Source organism: Lepidochelys olivacea (assembly GCF_965140295.1).
Source record: "Lepidochelys olivacea isolate rLepOli2 genome assembly, chromosome: 5".
NCBI lineage: Eukaryota > Metazoa > Chordata > Testudines > Cheloniidae > Lepidochelys > Lepidochelys olivacea.
In genome coordinates, this window is record NC_140415.1 from 2,089,416 (window position 1) to 2,105,908 (window position 16,493).

The following is a 16,493-nucleotide window of genomic DNA, read 5'->3' on the forward strand; positions in this document are numbered from 1 at the left end:
ATACAGGCCAAACCCTGGCTCTGGTTCACTGACAAAGGAAAATGAATGCCACAGGTGAGACTCCAAGTCAGAACACTCTGCTGTTCCTTCTAGAAAGCTTCATCCTAGGAAACAGCAACAGAAACATCCCTGTTGGCTTTGATTATCAAGATGGAAGGTGGGACAGAGACAGTTCCAAGTAGTCACGTCCGAGACTATTTCTCCACTAAAACCATCACCTGGCATTACAGCTGGCAGCAAAGGTAAAGCCAGTGCTGAGCAAAGGGGATCCAGGGCCATCATGGCAACCTGCATCACTTAGGATACAGGAGGCAGCAGCATTATGCAGGACCTGGAGCTTCTAGGTGCTCTCAGAAAGGCAGCAGAAATTAAAATTCTTCCTCAGTGGATCTCACCTATTTTTAGCTGATTCATGGGCCCTGACTGGGGGATTCCACCTAGAATTATTTGGCACGTGAGACATCGCTACCAACCAACATTTGAAGTTAGTTGGCAAAAAAAGTCTCTTGAACAGCAGTTGTCTCCAGCTCCCACAGCATCAATTAATTTGCTGAACCCTCTTGGTAGATCAGGTTCAGTTAGCGTAAGAGCTTAATATACTACAGCTCTGTAGACACTATCAAGGATGCTTTTGGTAGGAGAGGAAAATCTCTTTACCTACTCACAACTACGAACTCTACTGAAAGGCAGGAACTTACCACTTGGTGAGTTGAGTGAGCTCATTTTATCCAGAACTTAGGAACAGACACACAAGGAAAAACATCATGAAAACAGTTAAGAGCATGTATTTGTACTTTGGAACGACACACACACAAATCTATCTTCCACAGAATACATTTGCTATTGTTGTAGAGATGGGCCCTCCTGCTCGATCGCATTGAATGCACACTGCCCTGGGACAGACGGATTACACCAAGAGGACTGAATGAGTATTACAGCAGATACTGACAATGCTCGGGAGTTCAGAATCTCAGGGTACAGCTGTGCAACAACTGGACTAGAGGGGAGCCAAGTCCAGTGATCGAGACTGATAAAATCTGCTCTTCGCTCTTTACATAAGTTCATTTTTTACTTAAATTTGCATTTTTCATTGAAAGCTATGAGCTAATTTCAACATCTGAGTTTAAAACAAAGGCAACAAGAACTATAATAACTGAATTTAGTTTAAAGCCAGTTTTGATTACAATTGTTGTTGGCTTGTAGAAGGCAAATTAAAGAGCATTCAGAGTAACGCTTACTTAGAAAACTAGAATCTCCACAAGGCAGAATCTTTCGAAGAGCCACATGCAGAAGACGGCTAATACATGTTACAAAGTTTTCAGACCTACTGAACCATATGCATGGTCAAGGTACAATTATACAGAACTACCTCCTATTGTTCTTCAGCCTTCCTTTAGCTCCTCACCATAAAATCCTTCTCAGTCCACTAACTTCACCTGTACCAACCACAGGCCACACAGAAGACCACCCTATAAAAGGGGGGCTCTGCATGTGTGTACCCCTTACAGTTATTTTCCTGCACCAGTGTGCTAGGGGGTGTACAAGACACAACTGCAAGCCAGTTCTCACCGGAGAAACTTACAATTGAGAAGATATTAAGATGGGTGCCAGGATGCATTGTGATAACTGGATCAGCAAATTTACTCTAATTGTGAACTCTATCATCAAAAGCATAGGACAGTTCATAATATGTCACAATAACCTGTAATAGGAAATACTGATGGAAAATGGTACAGAGAGAGATAAAAAACTAAGTCTAAACAAACAGGACTAGCGATATGGTTCAATGGCTATGTTAAAATCATTCTTCATAAAAACAGAAGATGTGGAACTGGAAACTAATAAACCAAAACTGGTATGTCAGATAGTAGGTCTAATTCATGGACAAAATAATGAGGGAATGGGCTATTCCACACACCATTCCCTTTGTGGGTCTTTAAAGAAAGAGACTTGGGGGTAAGGGAGAGGAAGAACAGACAGTGGCTACAGGTGCGAGCTTCATCATCACGGCTGCCACTCCCACTGCTTCCTTGGACCCTGGGCCTTTATCACCCTCATCCTGACTTGACCCGAGTTAATGACAGAGGGACCCAGACACCACCACCCCCGCTACCAGCACCAGCTGAATCCCAACCACCACCAGAAGGAAACAGGATTGGACTTTAACAGCAGCAGCTCCAGGTTGTCTTAACTAACTTCTCTTTTCCCCAAAGAGACAGTTATCACCATCTTGGATACCACCTAAGGAGACGGTCATACAAGGGTTTTTTCCCTCTGAAACTTCCTCCAGCTAAAGGGAAAGGGAAAAAGGGATGCTGTGAAAATGGAAGCCTTACTTAATACTATATTTTTTAAGAGCAGGTTAGACAAACACCTGTCAGGAATGGTTTAGATAATACTTAGTCCTGCCATGAGTGCAGGGGACTGGACTAGATGACCTCTCGAGGTCCCTTCCAGTTCTATGATTCTACACATTTCAAATGTTTTAACTGTTTTTCCTTCTTTTCTTTATCTTTAATAAAAAGTTAAGAGGATGTCTAATGGTGTTTAAGCCATGGCACTCAGCAGACTGAGGTCTCTGTATGCCAAGCCCGAGACCTTGCTTAACACTGTTTAATGTTGGACAGTGACTGGGTTATGTTAACACTTTCGGCCCTTTCTTCCATCTAAGTTAATAAAACAGATGCACTACCATGGTTCTGGGAAGACCATGCAGGGGGCAACATAGGAGAAGGTGTGGAAATGGGAGAGAAGCTGACAAATGGCTGAATGAGGCTAGTAGCAGCATGAGAGAAGAGCAGACAAGTAAGGCAGGGCAGTTGTGAAGGACCTTGAAGGTAAGGACAAGAAGTGTAAGCTTGATACGGGGAAACAGACACCAAATGAGGGATTCAAAGAGGGGGATGATATGCTCAGAATGACCAGCAAGGAAGATGACGTTAGCACCTGCGTCCTGAACAGTAGAGCTCTGCAAATCCGCGGATATCCATGGACCGTTTTTGAGGCACACAGTTCGGATGCGGATACAAATTTTTTATTCACGCAGGCTCCACTGAATGGGCTTGAGGGCTAAGGGAGGAGTCAAAAATGGCAGTTAGGTGCTGCACTTTGGTGAAAGGAGGAGAAGGATGTTGTGGTTAGCAGTGACAGAATGGGGGAATGGGAAGGACGACAAGGAGCTCAGTGCTGGCCATGGTAAGTGTAACTGATGGCAAGACATAGAGGAAGACAAAGACAATCAGAGATGTGGGATTTGATGAAGGGAGCTGAATCACCAAGCATCAAGAGTGTGGCTCAAACCATGTGAGCCAATGAGAACACCCAGAGAAAGGATGTAAATAGAGGAGCCAAGGAAGGGACCAGTGGAGAGAGAAGACACTATCAGAGACAACATAAAGTGGCCATGCATTAGTCTGCCACAGTATATTTATATGTGGCTACAAAGCAGAAAATAAAGTGGGCATTCGCAGCACCCTTCCAGGCTGGAAAGACACAAGACCAGGTGCAGCAGTGATCCAGGGAACAGCATCTTTTCCCCTATGGTTTCAACTGATAACCAAGGGGCTGCAAGTTAAATGAGCCTTGACACTTGAAGGATGCTGGTTAGGAAAGCTTGCACAGGTCCGAGCCCCTCCCTCTGTCAGGCTGTCCACCGTTCCACTAGTGCTAACTCACTGAAATCAGATAAAGAAAGAACAAATGGTTTGGGGGCCATTTTGATAGTGACAACGTAACAACTGGAGGTGTTGGAACAATAAATACAGCATACACAGATTATCAGATGCAGATGATATAGGGCAATGGAAGTTGAATGCACTCTACATCTGGCAAGATTGGGTCCAAATATTATAGAAGGTAAATTCAGTAAACTTTTAACACTTTAAGAAGAAAAGGAGTGCTGGAAATAACAGGACTCTGCTCTGGGAGTGACCTGGCCTCTGTATGCACAACTCCCATTTCTGGGAATGATAAAACTCCTATGGATGAGTCTGCCTTGACTATTTGAAGATGGAGACCAGATTCCTAGGAGCCCACCAAATGCCTCTTAGGTGTTTCTTACACTGAGCTGCCTTCACACTGAGAGGTTTGAAAAGGATAATCTGCCTGCCTGCCTTTGCATCACTTAACTCACTGAGGGAGAGAGACTTGTGCTGGAGTTTTGGGAGACGGAATGACAGAACCTTCCTATTCTTGTATGTCCCAAGGATTAATACCAAGAGTAGATTTCAACACCAGTCTGCTTGAGTGAAGATGGACCGTAGTGTGCTGAGATCAGCACACACTACAAGCTGTAGCTCCATCATATTCCAGGTGAGGATGGCTGAAGTCTGTTCTATTTTTTTATATATATATATATATATATATATATATATATATATATATATATATACACATATACATACACATATACACAGAGAGACAGAGAGAGAAAGAAAAAAAACTCTTCTCAGGCTCCTGGGTGAAGTCTGGGCATCTTGTGCGGTTAGTTACCATAGAGGAGGTAGTGTTCACAGAGAATTTAGCACAAGCAGGGATTTCCCAGATGGTTGGTTGTGGGAAACCTCTCAAGAACTTCTGCTGCTCACTGCAGAACCTCACACTACACTAGGACACCACCACGGTGCAGTTTTCATTTCTGTAGCTTCCATTGCAAATATTTCAGATAATTAATGGGAATTTAAAAACAAGTTTGCAAGTTCCGCTCCAAGCAACTCTGTCCAGCAAGTTATCAAGTGAGCAGTCAAAAGCAGAGGAAATAGGATAATCCTGCTGCAGTTCGTACAACTTGCTTGGGAAAGCTAACTGTCAGTTTCCATTTACTTTTTTGATTGCAGTTTGGAGGTTTTGATGACTGAGGCTTTCTAGGGATTAAAATGCTGTGTGGTCCAGCTTTCCACTTCCTACAGCATTTCTGATGTGCACTGGAAAACTACTTGAGACGGTTATACAAAACGATCACCCTGTCAGACTTTTCCTTAAGTGCTATTCACATGCTATCGACTAGGAACAAAAAGTTAGCAATTACAGGGCAAGAGCCTACAGTAGTGAGAAATCCCAACATTCTCCTACCTTCCATGGCATATTTCATATCCTGAGCAAAAAGGCTCCACATGACTTCAGCACTGACCTTCCCAACAGTGAGCTCCTGAGGAAACCTGCATGGGGGAAACAGAGATAAGGCTTTAATAGTTTAAGAATAAGGGGCATTTTCATTCAGCTCTGAGCTAATCTATCTACTGAAAGATTCAACACAACAGAAATTTCCTTCATCCTGTGAAGATAAAAGGCAGGTATCTGGAAAGTGCCAATTGGACTCTGTGCTATAGATTAAACAGATTGAAAATATTCCTGCTACTGTAACTATGTTTTTAATCTACAAGACTAGCTATTGCACGGCTGTTCTCTAGAAGTAGCTACATACTATAATTCTGTAGTATTATGTCAAAATGTTTATCCCTCTTATACCTTTTTTCTTTTCCCCTTACAAAACTAGGTTTCTTGTCACTGTTGGGATTAGTGTGCAACATTGCCAACAGGCTAACACTAAGCAGGTGCACCTGCAAAATCCCGAATGTGTAATCTGCCCCTTTGTCTGCAGGAAACATGGTGGGTTGCTGGAGACAGCTGAATGGAAAGTATCTGACATCTTCCTCCCCAAAGAGAAGAAGTGGATCCTTTTGCCCTGAACAAAGCCATCCCCACCCACTGAACTTTCTCAGTTCAGCATAAAACATGGACACACCTAAATCACAGCACAAAGTGCTGCCACCACAGGACCAAGTATGTGTGTTAGAAAAGTGCATCCCAGAAAACTGTACAAGAAAAAACAACTCTCACCCCATTTTCAGGTGTCTCACTGAGTTCAGGATTGTAATAACCAAGGTGTATGGGTTCGAACTCCATCAAAACTGAACCTTTTGAAACTCTTCCATCCCAATCAAAAAGAATTATTTATATAGACAGACAAATAAGACAGAAAGACAGACAGACAAGATAAGTATTCTCTATAAATACACAAATAACAGAAAAGATAGAAGACAGTTTCACAAATAAAACACAATAGACAAAGAGTTTACTTCTAGTATTAGCCATAAAGAACATGGAGGATTCTTACTGGTTCAGCACAGGGGTATATGAATTTTTATCTTCTTCTATAATGGAAACTATGAGAGTGATGAGTTTAGGCCAGAAATCCAGGTTCCTGATGCTGGGGCCTTGCTCCTCAGGAGGAAGGTCCTGATTTTTGTTCTGGAAAGGAAGTCGTGAGAAACTGAATACTGAATTTAAACAAATATGACTTCTTATCAGGCCTGCGGGTTTCCTGTGAACTGCACATGCTGCATCCTTTGCCACTTTCTTCTGAAGTTTCCATATTATGGCTCTGTCTTGACAAGCTACCTGATCTAACACAAAATATCATAAAACGCAGATTATGCTGCTAAAAGGCAAGCCTTGCGTAACTCTGGTATTAAAATGCCCATTTCTTTCTTGTTTACTGCATTGGGACCAGGGACTTGTTTCTGGACATCTCATGACGTGCTTTCTTGCCTAAACTATTTCTAACTATTTCTATTTCTAACCACTTCTAATTGGATCACAGATATTTACTAATCTATCCACAATGACAAACAATGCATCTCTTCATGCCATCTGCACATTACGGTAAATGGAACAATTTGGATCGATGTAGCTATAGTGTAGAGTTGCACCAACCACCATGAACGATACGCAAGGGGTAAACTAGATTCAGTAAAACAAGATAGAACTCTGTGCCTGAAGACTCATGTAATTTAAACCCTATTCCTTCTGTTAGCTTACTATGCGTTCTAATTAGCTGTTGCTGAATGAACATTATATCAAATCTACTCTTTCAATAGACTGCTCCAATCATGGAATAAAACATCTGTGGTTTTTGAAAATGATCTCTAAAGCAATTAGTGACAGTAAAACAATCATCCTCTTTCATTCACCGCAATCAATGCTCATCAATTGGCTACAGCTGATGTGCATTCATAGAATCATAGAATATCAGGGTTGGAAGGGACCCCAGAAGGTCATCTAGTCCAACCCCCTGCTCGAAGCAGGACCAATTCCCAGTTAAATCATCCCAGCCAGGGCTTTGTCACGCCTGACCTTAAAAACCTCTAAGGAAGGAGATTCCACCACCTCCCTAGGCAACGCATTCCAGTGTTTCACCACCCTCTTAGTGAAAAAGTTTTTCCTAATATCCAATCTAAACCTCCCCCACTGCAACTTGAGACCATTACTCCTCATTCTGTCATCTGCTACCATTGAGAACAGTCTAGAGCCATCCTCTTTGGAACCCCCTTTCAGGTAGTTGAAAGCAGCTATCAAATCCCCCCTCATTCTTCTCTTCTGCAGGCTAAACAATCCCAGCTCCCTCAGCCTCTCCTCATAACTCATGTGTTCCAGACCCCTAATCATTTTTGTTGCCCTTCGCTGGACTCTCTCCAATTTATCCACATCCTTCTTGAAGTGTGGGGCCCAAAACTGGACACAGTACTCCAGATGAGGCCTCACCAATGTCGAATAGAGGGGGACGATCACGTCCCTCGATCTGCTCGCTATGCCCCTACTTATACATCCCAAAATGCCATTGGCCTTCTTGGCAACAAGGGCACACTGCTGACTCATATCCAGCTTCTCGTCCACTGTCACCCCTAGGTCCTTTTCCGCAGAACTGCTGCCTAGCCATTCGGTCCCTAGTCTGTAGCTGTGCATTGGGTTCTTCCGTCCTAAGTGCAAGACCCTGCACTTGTCCTTATTGAACCTCATCAGATTTCTTTTGGCCCAATCCTCCAATTTGTCTAGGTCTTTCTGTATCCTATCCCTCCCCTCCAGCGTATCTACCACTCCTCCCAGTTTAGTATCATCCGCAAATTTGCTGAGAGTGCAATCCACACCATCCTCCAGATCATTTATGAAGATATTGAACAAAACCGGCCCCAGGACCGACCCTTGGGGCACTCCACTTGATACCGGCTGCCAACTAGATATGGAGCCATTGATCACTACCCGTTGAGCCCGACAATCTAGCCAGCTTTCTACCCACCTTATAGTGCATTCATCCAGCCCATACTTCCTTAACTTGCTGACAAGAATACTGTGGGAAGTATTCAGAAGATCACAGGCCACAAAATTTAGTCTATGCTGGTTTATCTTCAGATATCATTTACAACATTATCTCAAGCCACTCAGCCTTGATTTTTGCACATCTATCCATCTACTCACAGGATCTGTCTGGTACTCGCGACTATACAGTTCATGGCAATTGTTGAAGATGTATTCATAGGTTGAGTTGAGACAGGCCTTCACACAGTCCTTTACTACTTGGCTGGCTCGAGGTGGGCTCTGTAGCTCTTGAACCTGGCAGGGAGCAGGAATAAAGTTAAAGAGATACTGCTCATGCGTCATAAGAGGAAGAGGGCTTTAACCCAGGACTTGAGAGAGACTGGTTCAATTCCTTGTGATGCCTCAGTGACCTATGAACCTGAACAAGTCACTTAGTGTCTCTGAGCCTCAGCTCCTCACCTGCAAAACAGGGATAACAGCACAACCCTACCTCACAGGGATGTTGTAAGCATAAACAGCATTAAAGATTGTGAGGCACTCCGATATTACAGTCATGGGGTCCAGATAAGGAGCTAAACTAGACAGCTGTATCTAGAAACATAGGTTAGAAGGGCAAGGCACACAGTACTGCTATGTGAGGTTCAAGGGACTTCATGAAATCAGGACACAAACATCAAAGTCTCTCCCACTGCAAAAGACAGTCCAGAGAAAGACTCCATCAGAGCTCATGACATTTGATCAGCCAAGAGTTCCCAGAACATCTCATGTTATTTTTTAAAATCCACAATGGTGCCTTCTAATTCAGGAATTCATTTGACCTCTTTGTTAACAACTTTAAAATGTGGATTAGAGCCATTAATAATAGTGTGCAGACATGTACAGCCTTTTCCCTCTTGCAGCCCTCATTCTTTTTGCTTTATACTTATTATTCTACCTCACACTCACAATGCACATCTATTCTAAAAGGCTTTGCAAGCATCAGATTTGGGATAAGACCATGTCCTGAAACACACTTGGTTTTACATTTGGTCCTGTTTTTTTTTTTGTTTTGTTTTTTTCTTAATTTCTAACCGTTCTAAGTAGAAAGCAGAGTTTGGGAACAATTTTAGCATTTTACAGAAATCTTGTATGGATTATGGGGACTTTCAAATGCAGCACACGCTATAAGACGACATTTAGTTAGTTTATCTGGTGCTTTTTCATAAGAGATAAAACACGTTCCTTGCCTGAAGAACTTACAGTCAGACTTGATAAAGCACATTTTGAAATGCCATGAATGAAAACTCATTTAAAAAAAAAGGTGAAGATGGCTAAGTGACAACAGTGTTCTCATCCATCACATCATCTTCGGAAACCAAGCATTTAAAAACAAGGCAATGAATAATTAAAGATATCAAATCTTATGCTGCCCTCATAAAAAACAAATATAAGCACAAAAAAGACATTTCATTATTGCACAATGACCTTACCTGTGAGCCATGACTCTCTATTAATCAAGTAATTATTTGCGTTATCTTAATTTCAGTATATATTTCCTTTTGAGAGATACAGTTAAATGAGAAATATTATTGCTTAATATATTTATCAGACCATAGAAGTTTTTGTACAGACTTAATTGTTGTTTATTGATACGGCTGGAAATGTAGTTTTACAGGAAAAGTTTATAAGTCAATAAATGGTAAAATTACATATCCTACCTGGGTACAGATAAATTGTATGTTTCTTTGTCAGAAGGATTTTGTGATTACTGATGATGAAAAGTATTTATTTTGCATCAGAGTTAGGAGTATTAAGTTGTGACACTGATAAGAATGTTTACGTTTACTACGTGGGCAGCACAAGATTGCTGTTGCCTGCGACTAGTCATTTCCACGCAGAAAAGGGTTTGGCTTTGGAGAATAACGGGTTAGTTCTTCATTGCAGTAAGCAGGCTTTTCTCTGAATAGTATAGGACAATGACACACACACACTGGAATATTATCGCTGTGATGAATCCTCACCTTCATTCTGAAAAACGTGATGCTGGTCAGCAAGTCCACTGTGGATTTCAAGTCCTGTAACCGCTCAGGGCTGCTGGCTGGGAAATTGTTCTGTTGGCATAAAAGTGAAGCCACACCTGAAAGAGCAATCAGACGTCCACACAAACTCTCCCGCCCATTCAGAATAAACATGTTAAAAACCCTTGGAAACGTATCGAGCCCAGGAGCTTCTATCACTCAAAACCATGCTCAGTAAATAAAGGTCTTCACATTGAACAAGGTAAGACCTTTTCACTGCAAGAGTTCATCTGTTTAATTAAAAAGTTCTTCATGTGAATTTAGTGTTCATGAAAGGTAGCAGACTGATAGTCATAAGAACAGCCACACGGAGTCAGACCAATGGTCCATCCAGCCCAATATCCTGACTCCCAATAGTGGTGGGTGCTCGATGATTCACAGGGAATGAACAGAACAGGGCAATTATCGAATGATCCATCCCCTGTCGTCCAGTTGCAGCTTCTGGCAGTGACACACTTAGGAACGCCCAGAAAATGGGGTTGTGTCCCTGACCATCTTGGCTAATAGCCATTGTTGGACCTGTCCTCCAGGAACTGATCTAATTATTTTTTTAACCCAATTATAGTTTTGGCCTTCACAACATCCCCTGGCAACGAGTTCCATAGATTGACTGCATTGCGTGAAGTACTTTCTTATGTTTGCTTTCAACCTGCTGCATCCCAATTGCATTGGGTGACCACTGGCCTTGTGTTATGTGAAGGGGTGATCTCTTTTCTAAGTTGAACAGTTCCAGTCTTCTGCAACATTCCTCGTATGTAGAACAGGAGGACTTGTGGCACCTTAGAGAAACAAATTTAGTCTCTAAGGTGCCACAAGTCCTCCTTTTCTTTTTGCGGATACAGACTAACACGGCTGCTACTCTGAATTCCTCATATGGAAACTGTTCCATAACCTTAATTTTTGTTGCCCTTCTCTGTACTTTTTCCAACTCTAATATATCTGTTTTGAGACTGAGTGACCAGAACTGCATGCTGTATTCCAGGTGTGGGTGTACCATGGATGTATATAGCATCATTATGATATTTTCTGTATTAATATCTATCCCTATTCAAATAGGTCCTAGCAATGTTAGCTTTTTTGACTGCCACTGCACATTGAGCAGATGTTTTCAAAGAACTATCCATGATGACTCCAAGATCTTTCTTGAATGGTAACAGCTGGTTTAGACCCCACCATTTTGTATTTATAGTTGGTATGATTTTTTCCCAATGTGCATTATTTGCATTCATCAACGCTGAATTTCATCTGCCATTTTGTTGCCCATTCACCCAGTTTTATGAGATCCCGTTGTAACTCTTCAGAGTGTGCTTTGGACTTAACTATCTTGAGTAATTTTCTATCCTCTGCAAATTTTGCCACATCACTGTTTACCCACTTTTCCCAGATCATCTGTGAATATGTTGAACAGCACTGGTCCCAGTAGAGATCCTTGTAGGATTCTCTTCTTTATTAAAGTTTCAACCAAAGAGCGCCTCTGGAGCCTTTTTAAAAAATTGGTGTTACGTTAGCCATCCTCCAGCAATCTAGTACAGAAGTTCTGCAATTTCATATGCGAGTTCCTTCAGAATTCTTGGGTGAATACCCACTGATGCTGGTGACTTATTACTGTGTAATTTATCAATTTGTTCCAAAACCTCCTCTACTGGACACTTCAATCTGGGATAGTTCCTAAGATGTGTCACCTAAAAAGAATGGCTCAGGTGTAGGAATCTCCCTCGCATCCTCAGCAGTGAAGACCAATGCAAAGAATTCATTTAGCTTTTCTACAACAGCCTTGTCTTCCTTGAGTGTTCCTATAGCACCTCCGCTATCCAATGGCCCCACTGGTTGTTTGGTCCAGCTTCTAATGTACTTAAATTTATTTTTGATGTTGGTTTTAGTGTCTTATTAATTGCTATTTAAATTCTTTTTTGGCCTGCCTAATTACACTTTTACACTTGACTTGCCTGAGTTTATGCTCCCTTCTATTTTCCTCAGTGGGATTTTACTTCCAGTTTTTAAAGGATGTCTTTTTGTCTCTAACCTTCTCTTTTACTCTGTTTAGCCATAGTGGAGGGGTCTTTTTTTGGTCTCCGTCATATTTTTTATGTGGTGTATACATTTAGTTGAAGCCTCTATTATGATGTATTTTAAAAGTTTCCATGCAGCTTGTGACTGTTTGTTTGAATGTCCCTCCTCATTTTTGAAGTTTGATGCTACTGTGGTGGGTTTCTTTGGTATTTCCTCCCCCCAACAAGGATGTTAAATTTAACTACATCATGGTCGCTATTACCAAGCAGTCCAGCTCTATTCACCTCCTTGGACCAGATCCTGTGCTCCATTTAGGACTAAATCAAGAATTGCCTCTCCCCTCGTGGGTTCCAGGACTAGCTGCTCCCAGAAGCAGTCATTGATGGTGTCTAGAAATTTTCTCTCTCCAACCTACCCTGAGGTGACATCTTCCCAGTCAATATGGGGATAGATGAAATCCACCATTTTTATTGGGTTTTCTAGTCTCTCTAATCTCCCTCAGTATTTCAGAATCACCATCCTGGTGAGGTGGTCAGTAATATATTCCTACTGCTTTACTCTTATTAGTCATGCATGAAATTTCTATCCAGAGAGTCTCTATAGTACAGTTTGAGTCATTTAAGATTTTTACTACACTGGACTCTATGCTTTCTTTCACATACAGAGCCACACCCTCACCAGTATGATCTACTCCATCATTCCTGCATATTTTGTACCTTGGTATTACTGTGTCCTATTGATTATCATCAATCCACCAATTTTCTGTGATGCCTATTATATCGATATCCTCATTTAACACCAGGCACTCCAGTTCACCCATCTTAGTATTTATATTTCTTGCATTTATATAGAAGCACTTACAAACTTTGTCAATATTTAGTGCTCTGGCTTCATGTGATGTAATTGACTAGGACTCTTTCATTTGACTTTCTTTTCAGTTCCTACCTGTACTTTATCAACTTCTGTCCTCTCTTCTTTATATATAGAGGAGCCTCTTTAATAAATCCTCCCCTAAGGGATGTCTCTGTCTGAACCATGTACTCCTCTGCATCTGTCCTTAATTAAAAACTGCTCTACAAGCTTTTAATTTTAAAATCCAGTGATCTGGTTCCATTTCAGGCCAGAAGGCCTTTATTTCCCCATAGAACAAGTACAGAATAAGCAGCAACAGAGCATGCTTCCTCACCTTCCCCTGACAACATACCTAGTTCTGGGCTGGAGCCTGATCTCAAGCTAACTGCTTGAGAAGGCTTTGTTTTTCCCCACAGCTCAGTTTTTGGCCGCTCTTTGGAGACAGCCAATAAGGATGCCAGGTGTGGTGGGATTTGTGATTTCCAGTGATATAGAAAAGAAGATCTGAATCCCATTTACAATCCTCTCACATAGCCAGATGTCAGCTACCAAGACTCAGACTCTAATGCCAGACGGGACCATTCTGATAATCTAATCTGAGGTTGTGCAAAACTCAGGCCATAGGAATTCCCTGAATTACTTCCTGTTTGAACTAAGGGAAATCTTTTATGGAAACATCCAGTCTTGATTTGAAAATTGCCAGTGATAGAGAATCCACAATAACCTTTTGTCAGTTGTTCTGATGGCTAATTACCCTCACTTCTAAAATGTGCACCACATTTCCAGTCTGAGTGTTTCTCACTTCAACTTCCACCCATTGGATCGTGTTAAAGCTTTGTCTGCTAGATTGAAGAGCCCATTATCAAATTTTTGTTTCCCATATAATTATGGACCGTGATCAAGTCAACTGTTATCAAGAGATGTAGCGCCAAACCTTAAAGTTTGTCCCTTAACACAGTCTTAACTCCAGTCTAGTTCCCTCTCACATATTGTGCCCATTGCCATAGTAGCCGAGTACCTAGGCATTTCACCTTCTATTGCCTGGACCTTAGCTGAATAAAATTAAATATTTAATTCTCTTTTCCAGGCCAAGTGAACACGAATGGAACTAAGGGGAAACCCCTGAGACTTAAAGGGAAAATAGATATTCCAGAATGTTGGGAATGTCCGAATTCTCAGGGGTTAATTGTTGCTGTTGACACCAGACTGTGAATTGTCTCCACTTTGCGGAATAACACTTTCTAGTGGATTCCTTTCTGCTGCTGTTGAAGATCGTTTGAACAGCCTCTGAACATGATGTTCCACATCCATCCAAAAACCAGGCCATGAAGTTGAATGAGGCTGCGTTATGGTGCTGTACCTTGCCCTCGTTCTGGGTTAATAGGTCTGGGAAGAAGGGAAGGATTGAATGGTTATGAGAGGTAACACTGACATCTGGAGAATGCTGGGGTACCAAACTATTGGGGGCCATTTGGGAGCAATCAGGATAACTGATGCCCCGTTGTGTTTTATCTTTCTCAGCACATGACAGAAGAGTGGGATGGGTGGAAAAAACATACATAAGCTCCTGACCAAGTCCGGAGGAATGCACCTCCCTGGGAGCCCTGACCTTGTGCACCCATGGAGCGTAGGTCCTGCATTCTGAATTCTTCAGAGTTGCAAACAAGTTGCACATTGGACATGCCCATTGGTGGAATATGCTCTATTACTGAGCTGCGTAGTTCCCATTCATGGTCTTTGGACAAGATGATGCAGAGACTGTCTGCAAGCATAGCGTGTATCCTGGGAAGTGCACTGCTGATAGAGTGACACAGGGAGGGATGCACTAGATCCACAGATTGGCAACTTCCATGCACAGATCTCGCATCACCTTGTCTATTGATTCAGAATATTGTTGACATGTTGTCCAACTGTATTTGCCCATAACTTACTGCTACATATGTTAGGAAACTTTCACAAGATCTGCAGACAGCTCACAGTTCCAAAAGTTGGTATCTTGGACTCCCAAAGAGTCCATGCATCCTGTGCTGTATATTTGTCCAGGTGAGTGCCCCAGCCCAACAGGGAGGCATCCATAATTAGTTCCTTCTCTGGTGGAGGTGGAGTGAAAGGGACTTCCATATACACGATAGCTGCTTTCCCATCTGTTTAGTGAGTTTTGTATTCAGAGGAATGATCTTCTATGCTGTCTCCATTTGGGATGTATACTGTCTTGAGCCAGGCTCGGAAAACATGAAGTTGAAGCCTTGTGAATGGTGTTACATAAGCGCTGGCAGCCATATGCCCTAAGAAAGCAAGACCCTCCCAAACTGATGTTTGTGTAGTAGCCCAAATCTCCATGACTAGCCCATGACTGGTGCTTTCATGGTGAGAAATCTGTCTCTTGGAAGGTATGCGCTTGCTGTGATGGAGTTCAGTATTGTGCTGATAGTTGTCCCACAGGCAGTAGAATTTAACACTAAATTGTCTTCATTTAAAGATATGCCCAGTGATCACAGCAGCAGCTTGAGGAGAGCCGCTGTTGCTGATTGGACTCCTTGGAGAGATCGCTCCATCAGTAGCCAGCACTGAGATATGGAAAAATCAAAACTCCCTTGCAGTGGAAGTGAGCTGCCACAACTGCCATCACCTTTTTGAAAACCCTTGCAGCTGTGGTCAGGCCAAAGGGAAGAACCTTGTACTGGTCACGGTTAGAATCCAAGGTGAACATGAGAAATTTCCCATGTGCAGGCTGGATATCTATGTGGAAGAAGACATCCTTCACGTTGAGAGCTGTGAATCAGTTTCCCTTGGTCAATGATAGGATTTACTGCTGCCAAAGTTACCATTCTAAAGTGCATTGCTCAGATGCAGACACTGAGTTGCCATAGATCTCAGAGAGGTCTCCACCCTCCCTTTTTCTTGGGGACCAGGAAATATTTTGAACAGAACCCTTTTCATTGGTATTGGAGAGAAACAGGCTCCATGGCTTCCAGTTGCAGATGGGAGTCTTATTTCCTGAGAGAGCATTCCTTCATGAGAGTGATCCCTGAAGAGGGATCAGGGATAAAGGAGGGCGAAAGGGAGAGAAAAATTCTATTGTGTATCCTACATGGATGATAAAAAGCACCCATTTCTTGAATGCGCTGCTTTGCCAGTTGTTGGAGAAATGGGTTAAGGGAAGGAAAATTTGGTAGTAGAGTTGGTTCGCAGCTCTTGGCAGACCCGTCAAAATGGTTTCCTTGTTGACTGCTGGGTTTGGGGGATAGTGGTAGCTGATGACAGAACAAGGAGTAATGGTCTCAAGTTGCAGTGGGGGAAGTTTAGGTTGGATATTAGGAAAAACATTTTCACTAGGAGGGTGGTAAAACACTGGAATGCGTTACCTAGGGAGGTGGTGGAATCTCCTTCCTTAGATATGTTTAAGGTCAGGCTTGACAAAGCCCTGGCTGGGATGATTTAGTTTGGGATTGGTCCTGCTTTGAGCAGGGGGTTGGACTA

General features: G+C 42.3%; 1 protein-coding gene across 6 annotated transcripts in view; it reads right to left on the reverse strand.

Annotated features, from left to right (window-relative positions):
* Positions 1-16,493, reverse strand: part of UNC13B (unc-13 homolog B) — a gene marked incomplete at its 5' end in the record, with an annotated part of 380,494 nt that overhangs the window by 80,785 nt on the left and 283,216 nt on the right. For all 6 annotated transcript variants that reach the window (XM_084628800.1, XM_084628798.1, XM_084628797.1 and 3 more), the window contains 4 exons: positions 5,071-5,156; positions 6,116-6,249; positions 8,254-8,388; positions 10,095-10,184. In XM_084628800.1, the coding sequence (XP_084484926.1) occupies positions 5,071-5,156; positions 6,116-6,249; positions 8,254-8,388; positions 10,095-10,184 (445 nt within the window). The remainder of the gene's footprint in view (positions 1-5,070; positions 5,157-6,115; positions 6,250-8,253; positions 8,389-10,094; positions 10,185-16,493) is intronic.